Below are 20,773 nucleotides of genomic sequence, written 5' to 3' on the forward strand. Positions count from 1 at the left end.
GCAAAGTTCTAATACTTCCTAGATACCTAGGGACCTTGTTCTGCCAGTATCCTTCTCTCTTCTCTTTGATGTTCTCTCTCTTCTGCCTCTTTTTGTTTCATTACTTTTTCGATGAACGTGCCCGCCTTTTTCCATCCCTCTCTCGAATTTAGCATCTCTCTTACCATGATATCGATGTCCGCAACCCTTCCAGTCTCCTGTTCGAAAATGCTCCTTTCTCTGTGCCATCTGTCGCATGCTATGATAGTGTGCTCCACGTCGTCAAGCCTCCACAGTAAATGCATAAATCGTCCTCGCTCTTGCCTATTTTCTTTGTAAATTGCCTGAAAGAACCGTGCCCTGTAAAAAAACTGAGTGATAAAGTAATTTACCTGTCTGTGCCTGCAGGCCAGCCAAGACTGGACATCCGGTATTACCCTTCTCGTCCATTGGGCATTTGTTGTATTGTTGTCCCACCTATCCTGCCACTCCTGAACCGTTTTCCGCCTCTCTGCTTCCTTGTGTTTTTTATGGACATCCGCTAATTCGTTCAGGCGAGACCTCTCCCTGACCAAGAGGTCCATAGGGGGTATCCCAGCTATCACGCAGGCCGCCTCCGCTGACACCGTTCTGTACGCGACAATCACTCTGACGATCATTTTTCTCTGCGTTGCGTTTAGCATTTTCTTATATTTTTCCACGTCCATCACTCTTTTCCAGACCGGTGCCGCGTACAGTATCACGGATTGTACTACGCCATACAGCAACCTTCTCTTACCGGTAGTGGGACCCCTCATGTTGGGCAGTAGCCTAGACAGGGTGGCTACTTGCCTGTCCGCCTTCTCGCAGGTCTTACGGATATGCTCGTTGAAGATCTTCTTGTCATCCAGCCAGACTCCGAGGTACTTTACAAATTTTTTAGGTGTTATCCTCACTCCCTGTAGGTCAAAGAAGATGCTGTCCCTCTTTCTCGGGCCTTTTATTATGATGGCCTCAGTTTTCTGAGGCGCGATTTCCAGGCCATTTGCACGCATCCATTCGCCTATCATTTCGAGCGCGGTGTTCGCCCTATTCATTAGGAGGCTTGGCTTCCCTGCCCTCACCACCAATGCTAGGTCATCGGCAAACGCTGCTATCGAGCAACCCTCCGGAAGGTCCTGTCTTAGCACTCCATCATATGCTACATTCCACAAAGTTGGCCCCAGTATAGAACCCTGCGGGACACCCTGAGTCATATCTTGCTGGTGCCTGCCACACACCAACGTTCGTTCAGAGAGGTACTCGGACATGACATAAGTTAAATAAGTGCTGACGCCTAGTTCCTGTAATTTTTGCAGGATTTTTCCCCATTTCGCGGTGTTAAACGCATTTTTTACATCAATGAGGATGATCGCCCCCCACGCTGCCCCTCCCTCGTGAGCTTTTTCCAGTACGAACTGGACTGCCTGGATTGTGCTCCTCTTCTGTCTAAATCCAAATTGGGTGTCCGAAATTCCATGTCTGTCCCTAAGCTCCGCTTCTAATCTTGCCTTCAGCATCTGCTCGTACAGTTTGGCCAGAATGTCTATAAGACTAATAGGCCTGACCTTACTAATGTTCTCATTACCCCCGCCCTTGGGTATCAAAATGACCTTAGCCTTCTTCCATTCCTGGGGAAAGGCCCCCCCCAACAGCAGCGCATTTAGGATGTTCAAGAGGATGTCCGGGCTTATATCTGCCGCTAACTTTACTGCCTCCGGAAGGATGCCGTCCGGGCCTGGTGCCTTTCTATTTTTTAATCTTCCCGCCGCCGCTTGAAGTTCTTCGGTACTGAACAACGGTGGATCCTCGTTTGGTCTGGGGCATGGTGGAATCTGGCTGTCGTCAGTTGGAAACAGCTCCCTGATTTTTTCTACCTTTGTTGTGTAGTGTAGATCATAAGGGGTCCTAAGGTGTCTCATCGACCCAGTGACTATTTGGTATCCCTCCCCCAGGGGTCTTCTTCCAACTCACTACACAGCTCATCCCATTTCCTCCTTTGCGCTCTCCTGATTGCTCTCTTTAAATTCTTCCTGCCGCTTTTATAACCTACCTCCAGTTCTTCTATTATGGTTTGGGGCGTGTCTCTGCCTCTTGCTCTTGTGAGGGACCTCCTATGCTTATTGCAGATTATTCTAAGCTGCTCGATCTCCTCATTCCACCATACTGGCTGCAGCCTGTTTTGACCGGCCTGTATCCCCACCGTGCTCAGATCCTGCGCCTCTCTAATAGCCTTGACCATACTCTTTACGTCGATTACTCCCCTTGCGGCTATCCGAAAGGCATCTTTAAATACATCTGCCTGCGGGCGAGGCCTTTCCACCCATTCTTTCTTCGGTGTCACATTTCCTTTATTGATGTTGTAAAATATATATCTGTGAAGGCTAAGGCTTTCCCCTGTGGATACCCTCCACGAATGCACCAGTCTGCTGATCTTTTGTGTGGCAAAGGTTACATCTATATACGATGCCGTTGCTCCCCTAGCGAAGGTCGGGGTACTCCCCTCGTTGAGGACGACCATGTCCATGGCTTGGAACGCTGCGTCCATGTATGTTCCTCTGGCGTCTGTAATTGGGGAATTCCAGGAAGGCGATTTGGCGTTGAAGTCTCCCGCCACTATTGCTTCGTTTTTAGAGTCCGCCACTTGGTCCAGAATGAGGTGAAGCCTTTCCTTATAAGCTTCCAGCGAGATATTGGGTGATATATAACAACTATACAACGACCAATCTTCAAAGTTGATGCAGACAAAGCCCTGCCCCTTCACGTGTGTTACCACTCCGCAGCCCGGGTTCGCGCAGAATACCGCGCAGGTATTTGTCGAGTCTAATATCCACCGTGGGTTATTGGATGTCATCCGGATGTTTGGCTCTTGGACCAGGGCAATGTCTACACCTTCTTCCTCAATGGTTTTAGCTAGCAGTTTTTGTGCCGCCCCCCTTCTGTCCACGTTTATTTGTAGAATTCTTAGTGGCATTAGTGTATATTAGGAGACTCCTCCGCCGTCCCTTCCTGCATTGATCTAGGTTCCTGGTCTTCTATCAAACCTAGAAGTACAGAGTAGCTTTCGTTCCGTGGTTCAGCTTCTAGCCTATCAGGGTCTTCGAGTGCTGGTGTATCTTCCCTGTATCTGCTCCCGTCAGTCTCCAGAGAGAAAACTTCATCCTCCGTGTTTGGCGACTCCTCACCTTCTTTGTTCTGCTGCCTACTGCTTTTTTTGAAGGCCATTAATGGGAAGAAGTCTTCTCTGCCAGTAGCGCTCGCCCTCCTCCTTTCTCTGATGCTTCTCCTGGCCTTTCTGAGAGCATCTCTGAAGCGCGGGCAACTCGCGTTTCCTGCTGAGTGTCCCGACTCGTCGCACACTGGGCAGTATTCCTTCTCTGCGCAGTTTTGGACTTTATGGTCCGCCTTCCCGCACTTGTAACAGCATTCCGTTCTATCGGGCCCTTTGCAATTGTCCTTCTTGTGATCGTGGCTCCAGCATCTAGCACATTTATAGACTACCACTCTCCTCTCGACAGTGCATTTGACGAGGCCTACCCTCAACTCTTCCCTCTTGTGCAATGTCTTAGCCAGATCTTTTGGCAAGGTCACCGTTATGGCCGTCGTGTCGTTCCTCAGCGGCCTTATTTCACTCAGCTTGCATTCGCTGGTCCACTGTCCAGTGGCTCTTGTTATTGCCTCCTGGACCTCCTCCTTAGTGGCGTCTGCCGCCATGCCTCTGAGGTGAAAGGTCTCGGAAGCCCCGCTCCTTCCCAAACTCCTTGTTTTGAGTGATCCCTTGCCGTCTATGGCCTTCTTTAGTTCTAGCAGCGCTACCGGGTCCTTGTCTGTCGTGAGGAGAAGGTTTCCTTCTCTTGTTTTTCTTATCCCTCTTATGGCCTTTGCCGCCTCCGAATTTCCTACGGCGTTCTTAACTGCCCCTAAAATGTCCCTGTAAGATTTTCCACCCTCACTAACTATGACCCCGTACTTGTTGTCTTTGCCTCCGTTCTTGTTCTTGGCCGTAGTGTATATTTCCAACTTGGTATTTTCCCTGTGGAAAATTGTCTCAACCATCTTCCTGAATTCCGTGTCTGGCATCGCCTTGATATGGTGCAGACTCACCCTCCTGTCCTCCTTTATGGCCTCTTTCAACTTATTTAGTTTTTCCCAAAGGTCCGATGCCGTTCCGTCATAAGTCACTCTGGTAACCTTTCTGCTCGAGATGTTCCCAGTTCCTCTGACTCTGGTCATTTGCTCAATGGTCTCTATATCTCCCTCGAGTTTTGGCAGTTCCGAGAACTTTTCTCTAAACAGCTTCTGAATACTTGCTGTCATCTCTGGGTCTTCAGGTTCTACAATGACCACCTTATGTACCTCGTCCTCCGTTTCGATGGGGTTTCCCACTACTACCTTTGTGCACGTGTATACCTGGTCTTCCCAACGCAACTGTTCAACTCTTTTGAAGTCCTCATATTTGTCGGCAGCTTCCAGGTCTTCTGGGGAAGTCAGCCTAGACGCTGAGCACGAGCACACGCATGTGCACTCCTTACTCATCCTCGTCCCTTCCAGCGTCTTCAATACTTGCCCTGAGGTCCCCTCCCTTCCTGTAGTGTCCATCTGGTAAGTACTCGCCATCTGCCTGGTAATGTTACAGAGCATCTTAACGAGATCCTTCGTATCCTCGGGGATATTGGGGTTTTCTCTGACCTTGATTGAGAGTTCTTTCGCTACGGCCTCTACGTGACTTGTTAGTCTAGACTGTTTTTCCCCTTTCCCTGTTGTTTTATCCTGTTCCTCTCCTCCAGCGTCCACTTCCTGTGACCTGTGGGCCCTCTCCTCGGTTTGTGTTTCCCTGCTGTGAGAGTTAGCCAGTCTGGTCTCAGTTTGGGTGTCTGCTTCCAGATACATTTTCTCTATTATTTCCATTTTATTCCTTTCCAGCCATTCCTGGACCGTTTTACGCTGAAAAAGTTCCGTAGTCTTCTGCATTTTTTGGAAGATGTCCTTGATCCTCCTCTCGTTTTTTGAGAAGTCCGGCAACACTTTTTCGATCTCTCGCATCTGATCTTTATTGCTCTTGATTGCCTCCATGATTGTAAAAGCCTCCGGACTCTCTTTTCTTTTGTAAATCCCATCTCCTTTATCAAAAGACGTATCTGCCGTTCTCCTCTTTCTAGAAGTTTCCGATACCGAGAAACTTCTACCCAGTTTTGGTTGCCTACCTGCACTCACAAGTACTGCATTTTTGTTTGCTCCACCAGTATTACCGGGCTGGTGGTCTCCCGTTTCTTTTAATTGTAAGTTGTTTTTATTTATATTCATTTTGTTCCCACGAGGTGGGTCGAAATCTAGTTCCGGCGGGGCAGTGCGCCCTTACCCCGCTAAGGCTATCTACACCAGGAGATCGCCAACCTCCCGGTGGCTCCGTTCAAGGCCATATAACGTCTGGTCATTCACCTCTCGGCACGGGTCGCATAACACCTTAGGTTACGGAATTTTGAAAGGGTTTACTCCCTGGGCGAGGACAGACTAGAAAATAATGATCCCTGTCCCTCGAATTACTTCGCTGGCATCAGGATCGGAAAAGAAGAGTTGACCAAAGAGGGTCGATAGATAGAGACAGGTCCACCCAAGACAAGTTGAAAGAAGGTGGAGTCCGAGCTGGAGAAATCCCAGGGTCGCCATGCCTGCACACCAGATGTGTGACTCCAGGAGGATTTTTTATCGAGGATTCCCCCTCTAGATCCGTTGAGTTCTGTAAGAGACAGGTCCGCCACGAGTAGGCACTCAACGATCTTGCCGACGGAGAGGCTATTTGTTTCGCATCACGCCGACCTGGGAGAGGAAAGTATTGCTACTATCCCCGGCGCTCTCACCTTTTTTATTCAGGCGGTGAGACCGCCCGAGTCCCGAGGACCCAACCTAACCTAACCTAACCTAACCTAACCTAACCTAACCTAACCTAACCTAACCTAACCTAACCTAACCTAACCTAACCTAACCTAACCTAACCTAACCTAACCTAACCTAACCTAACCTAACCTAACCTAACCTAACCTAACCTAACCTAACCTAACCTAACCTAACCTAACCTAACCTAACCTAACCTAACCTAACCTAACCTAACCTAACCTAACCTAACCTAACCTAACCTAACCTAACCTAACCTAACCTAACCTTTTTTTTTTTTTTTTTTTTTTTTTTTTTGTGGGGAGAAAGACCTTCGAATACCCACGGACCGGCTCCGTGTGCATGTGGTGTAGCCACTAAAACTCCCCCCTCTTCGCCACGAATGATGCATGCGGAATCATCTTGCGATATACATCACATGCATCTGGCAGTCTTATTTCTCTGTTCCTTCCTCCTTTCACCTTCCCTGTTCCTCTAGTTCATCCTTGATTTTTTCCCCCATTATTTTATTTATGAAGCCCCTCATTTTGTTCCAGCTGTGTTCAACTATCTCCATGAAGTTCTGCGCTAATACCTCTTGCCCGGTCTCTTGGCATACCAGATGTCTCTCCCCTTCCCACCTGGGACACGCAGTTAGGGTGTGTTCCGGTGTATCCACCTCCCCACAGTATCTGCACAGATTGTTGGCGGTTTTGCCTATTCTTCGGGTGTATTGCCCGAATGACCCGTGCCCCGACAGAATCTGTGTGGTACAGTAGTCTACGTCTCTGTTTTTTAGCAGATACCATCTTTCCACTGAGGGGATCAGTTTTTTTGTCCATTGCGCTACCTCCGTTGTTTCTTGCCATTCTGCTTGCCATTCCCTCAATGTTGCTTCTCTCTCTTCTTTCCTTGCCTTCTCCGTAGCGCCATCTCTCCTTTCGTAGAGCCTCCTCCGCTCCTTAATCAGAAGGCAGATCGGTATTTGGCCCGCTATTACTTGCAACCCTCTGGTTGAAGCCGTCCTGTACCCACATGTGATGCGCAGCAAAAGCTTCCTTTGGGCGCTTTCAAGCATTGTTTTGTACCGACCTATCCGGGTCACATTATGCCATATGGGAGCTCCATACAGGATAATGGATTGTACGACGCTAGCAAGTACCTCCCTTTTTCGGCTACGGGGGCCTCCTACGTTAGGGAGTAGCCTCATTAACATGGCTCCCCTGGTCTCTGCTTTTTCCACCACAGTCCTGACGTGGTCCCCGAAGGTGCCCTGTTGGTCGATCCATATTCCTAAGTACCTGATACTCCTTTTTGGTATAATGCTTGTATTGCCTACTGAAAACCTTATCCCGTCTCTTTTCCTGGGACCCTTCAGGATTACAGCTTCGGTTTTCTCCGGGGCAAGAACTAGATCGTGCTGTGTCATCCACCTGCCAACTCTGCGAAGTGAACTATTCGCTCTTTCTACCAGCTGCTCTATAGAGTCGGCTCCTACCAGTATGGCCAGGTCGTCCGCGAAACCTATTTGCTCACAGTCATCTGGAAGCCTTATCCTCAGTACTCCATCATAGAGTATATTCCACAGCGTTGGACCAAGTACGGATCCCTGTGGGACGCCGCAGCTCATTTCTAGTTCTACGCCCCTGCTGACCTGGATTTTTCTTCCTTCGAAATATCTACCGATCATTCGCACCAGGTATGTCGGAATATGTCGTCTGTTCAGTTCTGCCATAATGTGACCCCATCCTGCACTATTGAAAGCGTTCTTAACGTCCAGCGTTAGCATGAGACGCCATTTATTTGGTAGTCTCCTGCTCTCCTCCACCTTCTCAACAGCTTGTAAGGTCGATCGTCCTTTTCTGAAGCCAAATTGCCTGTCGCTCAGGCTCATATCGTCTACTAAACAGTTTTCTAGTCTTTTTCTGATCAGCCCCTCATAAAGCTTGCTTATAACGTCTAGCAAGCAAATCGGCCGATAGGAGACACCGTCACTCCCTTTGGGGATCAGAACAAGTCTCGCTATTTTCCATTCCTCGGGAAATTCCTGTTTCCGTAGCAACCCATTCAAAACTGATAGAATCCACTCTGGTGCACATCGAACAACCTCTTTAATGGCCTCGGCTGGTATGCCATCTATGCCAGGGGACTTTCCACTCTTGATTCTCTCAGCAGCTTCGTTGAGTTCTCCTGTGGTGAACATTTCGAATTCAAGGACTTCTTCCTGTTGGTTTCTCCATCTATCTCCATTCGGAAACAGAGTCTGGGCTATTTCCAGCTTTCTTTCATCTGATAGCTCATATGGGGTCCGGATTTTCAGCGTCCTGACGGCTATTTTGTATCCTTCTCCCCAAACATCGTGATCCAGATCGCTGCATAATTGCATCCACTTTTTCCTTTTCGAACTGTCCACCAGCTTCCTCAAGCTTTTCCTGGTCTCTTTATAGCACTCCGCGATATGTATTCTCTCGTCTTCGTTTGTGTTGTTCCGTCTTGCAAATCTTAATAGTCTTCTACGGAGAGCGATGCATTCTTCCCGTTTCGCTTGGATCTCGTCATTCCACCAGTAAGGATTCTTAGTTTTTTCGCCAGTGCTTCGCTTGAGGCTTGCCTTCAGTATCTCTTTTATGATCGTCTGACACCCGGACGTCCCATTTAGTATGTCTTCTGGAGCTAATTCCAGTGTCCATTCCAGTAGGGTTTTAAAACATTCCCAGTCATACTCCACTTTGGTCCAAGTATGTTTATCCGCTACTCCTATTCCTTCAACGGAGAACTGAATAAATTGGTGGTCGCTGAGGCTTTCCTCCGTGAGGACCCTCCACTCTCCAACCCCCAGGGCCACGTCCTGGGTGCAGCAAGTGACATCTATGAATGATCGGCTTTCCCCTCGTGTGAAGGTAGGTTCGAGGCCTGTGTTCATCACTACCATATCCAGCGCCGCGAGCCATTCTGCCCAGTAGTCTCCCCTTGAGTCAGAGACCGGAGAGCCCCACAGAACGGATTTGGCATTTATGTCTCCCAGGATGATGCATCGTTTTCTTGTTCTCCTTCCGACTTCCATGATTTCATTCACCTTTTCCTTGTAGACTCCAGTGGGGATGTTTGGAGAGATGTAACAGCAGATTACTGTCAGTCCCTTTGTCTTAATAGAAATGAAGCTTTCGTAGGCCTTGACTTTTTGTATTTCTATTTTCCTGTTCAGTAAAAGTACTGCCACGTCATGGTTTTTATCCTTCATCCACTCCAAGCCCTTTGTTGTGTTTTTGTTGGGCTCACTTACAATTAACAGGTCAAAGTCGTTTTTCTTCGCCGTAGCAAAGGCCATGTCGTGTGCGGCCTTTCTTCGTCCCAGGTTTGTCTGTAACACTTTGAATTTAATTCTGGCTCACGCTGGGTGCGACGCGCTTCCGGTCACCGTTTCTGCGCTGCCTTTTCTGCCTTTCCCGATCAATGAATTTTCTAAAGAGCGGACACTTTGTTTGGTCGGAGCGATGTTCCGCGTTTCTGCCCTTTTCGTGACATTCTTTGCAGTGAGGGCTATTTGGGCATTCCTTCGCTTTGTGGCCTGCTTGTCCACATTTGAGACATTCATCGCTTTTGGTTGGGCCATTGCATTCTTTAGACCTGTGCCCGAAACCTAAGCAGTTGAAACACCGAATTACTGGAATCCTTTCCCATATTCGGCATGGTACCCATCCTATCTCAATCTCCCCTTTCCTTATCAGCCTCGATGCTGCATCTTTAGGGAGTTCAACCACAGCTGTATAATTACCCGTCCTTCCTGGATTCATACCTATTACGCTGACTGCTCCATTAAGCCCCAGCTCCTCTTCAATGGCCGTTTTTACCGCGTCCTCGTCGGTCGCTACGTCAATTTCGGATATATATATAATGGTCTCGGATTTTTTTGTGTGGACTTGTACGTCTGTGACCTTTTTGGATATCTCCTCCTTTAGTTTGCTGGCGTCTTCCATCCCTCCGCTAACTGTGAGTAGAAGATCCCCCCTTTCTGTGCTTTTCAGAGCCTTTATCTTTATTCCCAGCTTTTTTATATCAACTGCCTCTTTAACTGACTTGAGTAAGTCCGCGTATGTTTTCTGACTTTCCGTCCGGACCCTAATGGTTTCTTCTGGCTCTCTCAAATTAGCCCTTTTAGTAGCCACCTTCTTCGATTCCGTTTGGTTCGCACTCTGCACTCTGGGCTGCTTTCCTTCTCTTGGGACCATGCATTTGACCATTACGTCGGATTTCCGGAATACATATTCCGTCAGTTTCCTAACGTAGCTCCTGTCTAGTCCTTCCGATACCGAAAGCGTTATCTTTTTTCTTCCCTGGTCAATAAGTACTTTTTTTAACTCCTGCAGAATTCTGTAGAGCTCTCCTAGGTCATTAACCCCTGCTGTGTTAATGGGGTAGGTTACCAGAAACACCCCTCGCTCTACTAATTCTTCCACCCCTCTACTGGTTTTGTATTTGATACTATTCAGTAGGAACTCCACGGTACCGTCGACCGGTCTTGCCTGTAGGAGTTGTCTCAACTCAGGGAATCTGTCAATCATTTTCCGCATTAGTCCCTTGTCCCCATTATCCTGAGGGTCTGTGACCACAGCAATATCCCAGCCATCTCCGTCTCTGATTGGGTTTCCCATCTCCTCCATCGTGCTGATGTATACCTCTTCCGGCCACTCCTTGTCAAGCCAGTGCGTCAGATCGTCGAAGGTGGCGCCACATTGTAAAGATTTTTCAATCTCTGCTCTCACTCGTTCTCTCTCCATTCTCTCCTTTTCCTCTTCTTCCCGGGTTATTTCCTCGCCAGTAGTTTGCGTCCCTGAATTCACCATTATGCTGTTTATGGTCTGTGTGGCGGCTTCTTTGGTACTTCTCCTACTCTCTTTTTTCTCCTTCTTTTCTTCTTGAGTGTTTTGCAGCACCCCCATACGTCTCTCCATCTCCATCTTAGTTGCTTCTTCTTCTTTAAGAACACTCTGAAGTAGTCCATTCATTTCTCTAATGCCTCTCTTTATCTCCACTTTCGTGTTTGGCCATAGCGCTTCGTATTTTAACATTTCTTCCATCTTGTCGCTTACTTTTTTCAAGCTCTTCTCCAGCTTCGCGTACATTTGGACCACTTCTTCCTTGGTTGGTGTTTGCACTCGTTTCCTCTTGCTCTGTTCGCTTCTTTGGGCTGATGAGCCTCTAGGCGTTATTACATTTGTTACGGTTTTTTTGTTCACGTAACTTTGGCTCATGTCCTGTTCTTCCAAATTGATGAAATCCGCTAGGTCCCAGGTCCTTGAGGTTGAGGGAGAGGTTTTTATTTCGATAGTATCTGTGTCCAATGGTTTGCCAGAAAATATATCGTCTATTACCTGTGGTTCCTTTTCTGTCCGCTCTTTGTGTGGGGTGCTGAAAGGTGTTGGCGGCACGTCCCCGGATGGTGTTCTCGTTTGCTCTGCCCTCTTCAGGCGTTCTTGTTCTTCATTCCCTGTATCCTCTTTCCTATTCTTGCCAATTGGTGATGCCAATAATCGGCTTTTCTTGCCGAATACTTCTTTCTCAGTTCCTTCATTAAAAGAAAATTTATTTGATTTATTAAATTCCATATTCGATCCCACGAGTAGCTAGGGAAGTAATCGGTCCACTCCTACAGAGCCCCGCATGTAGGAGTAAGGCAGTCGCCGGGTTGCCCGGTCCGGCGGGCATCGCTTGTGACACACTTTTACCCCTGTGCCATGCATCCCCTCAACGCGATGGAGCTACATCTTGGGATTAGGGTGTGTGGTGTCCTTCTTAGTCAGGCTTTTCCCCTAGACCCGTCCGGCAAGGGAGACCCTAGCAGTAGCTATGCTACAGCCGGCATGGCTCTCGGGATCACTAAAGCAACGCAAGCCCCATCACCACGACAAGGTGAAGACACCGCCGATGGGGAACCTAACCTAACCTAACCTAACCTAACCTAACCTAACCTAACCTAACCTAACCTAACCTAACCTAACCTAACCTAACCTAACCTAACCTAACCTAACCTAAACCTAACCTAACCTAACCTAACCTATTGTATTGTAGCGTAACTTCCCTACTGCTCGTGATTTCATAATGTAATATGTTTTCGTTTTCAGTTTGTCCTCGTTCGTCATTTATACTCACTGTATCATGTTTGTTTACATCTTTTCGTTATCGACGTTAACCTATTTTTCATTTCATTCCGGTGTAAATGCTAGGGATTAGGGATCTGTATTGACAGAATTATCAACATACTTTGGCTTGGCCTATTCGCGCGGAGATGACGCTGTCAGTAGCTTTCTCGGTATAATTAGAACTCGTTTTTTCTTACACATTTCTTTATTTGAAAGAGTATTGTGGTAAAAAGTTTAGGAACGTTGGATCCATCTGCAAGTGGACTCGTTCTAGTTGATTTCGTGTATTGGAACTGCAAATAAGTTTTTCTGGAACCTTAGCGGTATTTGGAAAGGGAATTAATTTGAACTTTTCTGCCTGGTCTAGGTATGTAATATATCGAGCTAAACTTTAAGCATATTATTTATATTCTTCATTTTATTTTATAGAAACTTAGTCGTATTTTCAACGCAATCTGTCATACAACCGATCAACTGGGAATAAAACCTTTTTAACCCGAATTATTCTGCTTGGTGTACGAACTTATTTTTCCCACCCCACTTCAGTATTAACTGTTAAAAGTTCACGAGGGACGTAACTGGCCGAGATGGAGAATTTGCCCAAAAGTATGAAGAAAAATTTAATGAAAATATCGGAAATACTGTCATTATTGAAACCTGAACAAGTTGACAGTAAAAATGCATTTTTCAACTAACAATATTAAATTTATACACAAATTTACATTAATGTACATAAATGTATAGTAATACTCTTCTGATAACAATACTTTGAGTATATCATCTACTTTATCACAAATAAAATATAAAACATATCATATATTTGGAGGCTTCTGATGAATTGTAAATTGAATAGCAATGAAAATATTCAGTAGAAAAATGCTAGCAAGCAGATGTCAAAGACACACACCATTTTTCTTACATTTATGACCCCCTAATGGTTTTTCAAAAATATATTGCCCCCTATTTGCAGTTATAAAATATATAGTGTTTTGAATAGGCCCAAAGCAGGAGATATTAGCCTTCTATAAGTATACTGTGCCCGTCTATCCTACACGGTCCTTCAGGAAGAAATATAAATGTTCACAGGAGTCATAATTTTTTATTCATTTCAATTCAAAACATGGCATATTTACACTAGTACCTACATGCTAGGAATCTACGATATCACATACATTTATCAAATATAAGGAAATATACTTTGGAATGCACAATAATGCACATGTATATTGCCTACAGATGCCTGTGCACAACTTTTTTTCCTATATTCGGACAATGGTTGGTTATAAAAATAATATCATTAGAGGAGTCACTTTTATAATAGAGTGGGAATAATGCAAGAAATACTTTGGAAGTATTTTAGATAAAATTAACTTTTGGAAGATACCAAATTAAATGTACAGATTAAAATTCTATAGGAACTGAAAATTAAAATGTTTTAAATTTTTATCTAAATCTGAATTATAGTTGTACCCTTTTATGACATATTTATAGCTGAATACTTTAATCCAATGAGTTTTATTATTAATCAGAAAACTATTTTTTGTGATAAATAGTTAATAAAATATATGACTATATAAATATATGAATAATTCATTCAAACTCTTTCTCGCATTAAACCAACTCTATCATTGCACAAGCATTCTAACTTTTCATTTTCAAACCACTCGCAGGCAACAAACGTTATTGTTCTAAAGACATATTGCTCTGTATAAATTAATACTTGAAGAGAACAAGCTGAAGTAGAGAAGAAAAATGATTTTCATCGTCAAGTTCAAGTTGGACTAATATTTCTCATCACGAATATTGGAACTCCAGTTGTTCTGAAATTCAAAATCTTAACTCAGTTTAAACTTCATTTGTATAGATATTACACATTTATATTTTCAAAGGTCCCCATGTCCTTTTGTTTGAGAATCTGGTGCTCAACTTATCAGTTTTCTAATTTATTATGAAATCATTAAAAATACAATTTTAATGTATTACATGAAATATTGATAACAACAATTTTTAGTAATCCACTTTAGAAAATATTACACCAGACATCATACTCAAAAATATCATTATTTGAATGGATTTTTTTGAGACAAGAAGGATTTCATGAATATTCAAGAGAGGGCAGGTATATTCATTCTTTGCAAAGATTTAATGAGTTTTTTGTTAAAATCAACAGCCAATAAATAAGAAAAATAAATAATTTTTGGTAACATGTGCTTATAGTCTAAGAGCTTACAATGAAAATAATGATATGATGCAACAAATGAAACTCTCCTTATTACTTGAAAAGCAATTACAAATTCATTCATGGAGAATAAAGCGCCGCCTAGCCAGTTCAGCTGAATACATTTCCACAGACTTCAAGTCAGGAATTGAAAATTTTCCGATGTCAGTGAAGTTGTATTTTATAAAAATTTGTTCAATGACAAAGAAAAACTTTGAATTTTTTCAAAAATATTATTTATCACCCAATGAAACCATATTTTTTTAATACAGATATGGATTTTGACGTATTGGCCATCTATTTTTGAATTCTTCATCAATCAAGTGACTACTTTTCCAAGTTTTATATTTTGTCAAAATATCAATTTTTTTTTAATGGCTTCCAAGTTTTGCTGTGATCTCCAAACGTTTCAAGTGCAACTGTGGCAGTCATCTTCAGTGGCTTTGTCGTTGTCAACTGAAACTCACGTCAAAAAGAGTACTTCGACCACGCCACTGAACACTTTAATGAATTGAATAAAAACACTTTTGAAGGTGATTGACAATGTTTCGTGATGAATTTCACTAGTTCGGACTTCCATTGTCCACTATATAAAATGATTTGAAATCCCTGAAACAAGTGAAAAAGAATAATTAAAAAAGAATAGTTGAAAATAACAATTATATTAAGCAACAATAAACCTGAAATGAAATGATAGTGAAATAACCTACAATTCAATTATTATCATATTTTTACTTGTAGGTTATTTCACTATCATTTCATTTCAGGTTTATTGTTGCTTAATATAATTGTTATTTTCAACTATTCTTTTTTAATTATTCTTTTTCACTTGTTTCAGGGATTTCAAATCATTTTATATAGTAGACAATGGAAGTCCGAACTAGTGAAATTCAAAAACACTTTTGTCTAATTACCATTAATTAATTTCATTTATACAACCGGTTTCGAGTTCAAACCCCCCATATCAAGTATAAAACTGAAATGTGAACTTTGAAAACTCGGTTATATCGTGAGTTTTTAGGTAAGAAGGAAGGACAGGTAGTTGAACGAACCAGGGTGCCATCTTCAAAATTCTACACTGAAGATAATAGGGGTTGTTGAACTTATAAATTCAAGAGTGGAGACTTATGTATATCGAGTTGCTCGTTGCTCTGATTTTTAATTGATTTGTTAATTTCTATGGCTTCCAACAAATTTATTTTTTTCCCTTCATTACATATGTGTAGGATTTTGAGGTAATCTTTACTTATCTTGTGTTTTGATTCTTGAAGATGTTTATACATTGTAGATTTTTTGTCCAAATAGACGTGTTCACGGAGCTTTTCTTCAAAATTTCTACCGGTTTGTCCTGCAGAGCAGGGTTCACATTTCAGTTCTATACTTGATAATGGGGTTAACCCGAAACTGGTCGTATAAATAAAATTACCTAGTGGTAATTAGACAAAAGTGTTTTTATTCATTTCATTAAAGTGATCATGAATTACCACAAAATAAACAAGTCATCAATCACACCTATCACGCCACTGAAGATGACTGCCGCAGTTACAGTTGAAACGTTTGGAGATTATAACCAAAGAAGATCATGGCAGAACCCGGAAGCCAATCAAAACATTGACGCCAGCCGTGAAAGCCTACATTCCTATGTCAAATATCTGTTCTCTTAATAGTTGAACGAACGTGACAAGTTTTTTTGAAAAATAAAGGTTTCTACTTCGACAACTTCTAGCAGTATTCTCGTTTTTCAGCCATCCTTTGTCTTCTGATAATTTATATCAATATTTTTAAAGATATAAAATTGCTAAAACGGTACTTAATGCTAGTCACCCAGTAAGAAGAGTTTTCATATAAAAATGTTCAGTGCATCTTATCTTTTTTATTTTCTCTTGCTAGCTTTCACTTTTTTGCAACGCAGTAATCAACTAGTTTTAAATACTTGTACACACTAGACAATCACATGATTATAAAAATTAATGATATAAAACATAAAAAGAATTGTATAATAATAAAAATTATTGTTTTAAAACAGTATTTCAAACATTAATAATAAAAAACATATTTCATAAAAGTATTCAACAAATTCGAGAAAAAACGAAACAATTATAAATAGGTTTACCGATACATGCTATAAAAATTTACATTGGTATCTATACAGACTCGTGTATTACAAGTAATACATAATATCATAATTATTCAAATCAATGAAAGTCTACCAATTGATTTTGAAAAAATGTTTGACTGTACTTACGTATTTTGATGCGTTGATTACGAATCCGAAAGAAAAAAAGCGGCGCTCTCCCTTATTTAGAAAGTTACGGCCCTTCAAAGTTCAGAAAAGGGCAACTTTTCAGCCTTCTTTTTCACTAAATAAACTATTTAAAAACACAAGCATTTATTCACTAGGTCACCTTTACACCTTATTCCTCCTTCTTTAACACTTTTCACTTCAATAATCAACATTTTTCTTATAAAAAACTTAATTTAAAAACGAATGCTTCTCCTGGTGACTTTATTCTATTTTTAGGTTAGTTACTAGTGACATTTCAGAAAAAAGCGGTTGTTATTTACCGTCGCCTACTATTTCAAATTCGTAATACTCCACCAAAAATCAATTTACGATCTAAAGAATGAAGGTAAAAAACATTTGAATTACTTCAGGAATATGGACTGCATCAGTCGTACCAACCATATCATTAATCTTAAAAACGTAAAATATAGTGATATGTAACCAAAAAGCAGATCCGTACATTTTTTAACATTTTTATAAGAAAAATGTTGATTATTGAAGTGAAAAGTGTTACAGAAGGAGGAATAAGGTGTAAAGGTGACCTAGTGAATAAATGCTTGTGTTTTTAAATAGTTTATTTAGTGAAAAAGAAGGCTGAAAAGTTGCCCTTTTCTGAACTTTGTAGGGCCGTAACTTTTTAAATATAGGAGAGCGCCGCTTTTTTCTTTCGGATTCGTAATCTACGCATCAAAATACGTAAGTACAATCAAAAATTTCTTCAAAATCGCCGAGTGTCCACATAACGAAAATTTACCATCTTTTTATTAAAAAAGGTGTATATGATTCACCACAAAAAATTCATTGACTTGAATAACCATGCTTTTGTTAGATGTAAATGGAGGTTCAACAGAATTTCTATGACATTCAACGTTCAGCTTTGAGAGCTGCATAACAACTTTGACAGACTCTAACTGGCTTCAGTATGCGTAGACGAGATATTTCACATTCAAACTTGCTGCACTTTGAACAGAATACCTGTCGGCAATTCCTACAATGGTGCTTTCTCTCATATATTGTGAATTTATTGCTGCATCCAGCACAGTAATCCGCCCCTTCGTCTTTCAACCAATGATCGGCAGCTCTTCCCGGGATGTCACAAACACTCCAAGAAAATACTCTACCTCGAGTATCACCCACGTACACGCAACGGTGATCTCTAAAAATAAATAATAATCGAATAATTATACACAGAAACATACCCCCTACAAGACTGAAGTTCAGGGGTTATGTTACCAACATAACAATTAAAATTGTGGCAGCAGGTGCAACTTATATAACACTTTCACAACTACTATAAGAAAAACCTTTAGAGGAACTCATACAAATTTCATTTTTGAAGATATATTCAAGTGATGTTGGTAATTTTATGACAAGAGCAAAAAGACCTTAGTCAAAAATCGGTTGAACACATTTCATGGTGTCTCAAGAGTGTGCACATTATTCAGATAAATTAATTGATGCTATAAAATTATTCTACCGAGTACCAGATTTCTCAAATATATTAACATGAAAGGCCAAACTCTTGAAACAATGGGACATTTTCATCACCTCTCAAGTGATTGTATCATCAAAAAATATCTGACTCTGAAATTGAGAGTATGTTATACAATTAGCAGAACAGTTTAACTAACTTTGATACTGCCGAAGCTGTCACAGAAGCAGGTTCGGCATTATCTTTTCTGTCGTAAGCTGTGTGCATGGTGAGTTTACTTCTAAATACCAACTGTCTCTGCCATTTGAAACCTGAAATGTTTAAATAAAACAATACACTGCTTCTAACAAATTTTTGCTTCAAGGTACTCTTGATTGATAGGACTTGTAAGGACAGGAACATCTTTTCTTTTTTCCCTGTATGTAAATAGATAATTCATTGATTATGAAGTAATCAATACAAAGCAGGATTATTTACGTTTAGATTTTCCTACTGATGAATTTTCCTACTGAAAATAGTTCAATATTGTCAGCCTACATTAATAATTTGTTGAATTTTGGTTAATTTGAAACATATTTTCAGTAGAATCGATTGATGTACCATCAGAATCTTTTCGATTTTGACAGAAAAATATGAAAGTGTGATCAAAAAAAAATAAAATTCAATTTTTGTCAACCTCGAAAAAAGGAGTTTATCAATTTGACATATATGGTATGTAATATCATTGACACTACGATATTTTCACATTTACTTCGATAGTATTCAATGCCAGGTATGAAATAATAAATAAATAAATAAATATATATTGTTATGATAAGTTTTATATAAGATTATTCTGTTTTCAAAGTTAAAGGTTTTCATATTTTAATTAGTTGAATGTTAAAAGTTTGCATTTATTTTAGTAGTTAAAAGTTTGTATTTATTTTGATAGTTCGATGTTAAAAGTTTTTCATATTATTATTAATTTGATGTTAAAAGTTCACATATTTTGTTAGTTCAGTGTTGAAAGTTTGTGAAAATCAAAGTTATTCTTAGATGTTTAATTTTATTAGAAAGCCAGATACTTTACCTTTATTCAAATTCTTATCTGTATAATTGGAGTAATGTTCATGCCCAGATCAGGCAAAGTTGTGACTTATTAGTATTAGAGTATTTCAGATCATTTCCAAACAGCACAACTAACCAGAAACCATCAATCATCGGGATAAATACACTGAAAACAGTAAAGACATTAATACAACATAATAACATACAATAAAACAGATTTACACTACAAATTAATAACAAAAATTCAATTAACACTGACATTAGGAATTTTATCTGAAAAATGGTAAGAACACTCAGTACATGATTTGGATGCAACTAAAGAGTGGCCAATCAGATTGATGAATTGAAAAGGAGGTGTTAACTTCTGAAAAATGATGAATTTTGGATTCAAAATTAGAAAAATTCAAAACAAAATGTGATGAAATGTAATCAAAATTAATCATTATTAGTATTAGTGAAAATTGGGTAACAGAAATCGTAGATATAATATGTGTGAACAGTAAAAAGTGTCAAAATTGAAGAAATTTCAAAATTATTGTCATGAAGAGTAGCAGGCAGGAAAATTTTGTCTGGTTGCCAGGGGTGAATCAATAATGAGGAAGAGAGAAGCTTTTGAATTGTCCAGACGCGAATTTTTTTGAAGAGCTGTTAGAAATAAAAAGGGAAAAGAAAGAGACAAGGCCGTTTTGCATGTTTTTATCAATATAAAACCATCAATAGGAGCCAGAGTATAAATAATAATAACGAGAAAGGATACTTACTGGAGATTTTAGAGTGTCTGGAAGAATTCAAAATTCCAATCAGGGGAAAACCAATCCAGGGAAGCTGTACCAGTTTTGAGGTATTACAATATCATTTATAATTCCCAATCTATAAGAAGAATACATTTTGAAAATCTTGAACAATTCATAACCTCCAAATCGAATCAAAAGTTTTCCAGTCACAAGGAACTACCAGTGTGAAAATCACAACTTCTGAACTTCTATTTATCAACGAACTTCATCATTTTATTTACAAGAACTATTATTGGATTTGATATCAGGAAAATTTGAAAAATTCACTGGCATTTAGCACAGATATTTTTAGAATCGTTTCCCACGCACGAACCACAGACATCTTAAGTTTTCAAGTAACTAATTTGCCGTTACACGTAAATTTAACTGTACGGAACACAATTCTAAGAATATTTTTGTTTCAAATTTAACATTTACTGGAACATTTCTTAGCATAAGGTATTTTTTTCAACTTTGAGACAAAGTTGTATTTTCAAAAACACAGACATACAAAATTTTATTCATAACACCTTTCCAAGAACTCTACTCTGAGAAAGAGAGCTGCATGAGCTTCGATTGAGCTGAGCAACCTTGAAGAATAGAGGTAAGATTTAGAGGTAAGGACAGGTATCTGCCGGAGCACTAAGAATTTTGATATCACAGAAAATTTTCAAATACACACATACACACACATACACATGTGTGTATAAAAAAATAATTCAATTGAAAGTAGATTATTTAAAAAGCCTTGAACATTTACATGAAAAACATTAACATTAAGTAAAACTTTTTCATTTTGACAATGATTGTCTACTTGGTTAGACGAACCTAGGATGCTACTGATAGAGGTATATTTGTTCCACCTCAAGGATTATCATCCATCACAAACGCAACAGTTTCGTTTGTTGTAATTTTTATTTAATTCTTGAAATCATTTTATCATGAGTGCGAATCTTTTTTATAATACAAGATTAATATTACGTAGGGCTACTTCGAAAGGTGTATCAGCAT

At 40.7% G+C, this 20,773-nt stretch overlaps 1 protein-coding gene and 2 long non-coding RNA genes across 3 annotated transcripts; 1 reads left to right on the forward strand and 2 right to left on the reverse strand.

Moving 5' to 3' along the window:
- Nucleotides 1-1,930: 1,930 nt before the first annotated feature.
- LOC141487559 (uncharacterized) lies at nt 1,931-2,971 on the reverse strand. Its single transcript, XM_074186678.1, has one exon. The coding sequence runs from the start codon at nt 2,969-2,971 to the stop codon at nt 1,931-1,933; it is 1,041 nt and encodes a 346-aa protein (XP_074042779.1).
- Nucleotides 2,972-12,012: 9,041 nt separating this feature from the next.
- LOC111516210 (uncharacterized) lies at nt 12,013-12,509 on the forward strand. Its single transcript, XR_002723644.2, has 2 exons — nt 12,013-12,375; nt 12,438-12,509. It is a non-coding gene; the product is annotated as an uncharacterized lncRNA (long non-coding RNA).
- A 578-nt stretch (nt 12,510-13,087) lies between these two features.
- On the reverse strand, nt 13,088-20,432 carry LOC141487619 (uncharacterized). The gene is made up of 4 exons (XR_012468467.1): nt 19,751-20,432; nt 19,012-19,155; nt 18,142-18,253; nt 13,088-17,666 (listed from the first exon to the last, which is right to left on the reverse strand). It is a non-coding gene; the product is annotated as an uncharacterized lncRNA (long non-coding RNA).
- Nucleotides 20,433-20,773: the final 341 nt, after the last annotated feature.

This window comes from Leptinotarsa decemlineata, unplaced genomic scaffold (assembly GCF_025532065.1).
Source record: "Leptinotarsa decemlineata unplaced genomic scaffold, Ldec_3_MD MMD2_P_RNA_scaffold_11, whole genome shotgun sequence".
Classification (NCBI taxonomy): domain Eukaryota; kingdom Metazoa; phylum Arthropoda; class Insecta; order Coleoptera; family Chrysomelidae; genus Leptinotarsa; species Leptinotarsa decemlineata.

Bases quoted from the DNA above. Each gene is read 5' to 3' on its own strand.
- LOC141487559 (XM_074186678.1), bottom strand. From the start codon at position 2,971: ATGCCACTAAGAATTCTACAAATAAACGTGGACAGAAGGGGGGCGGCA.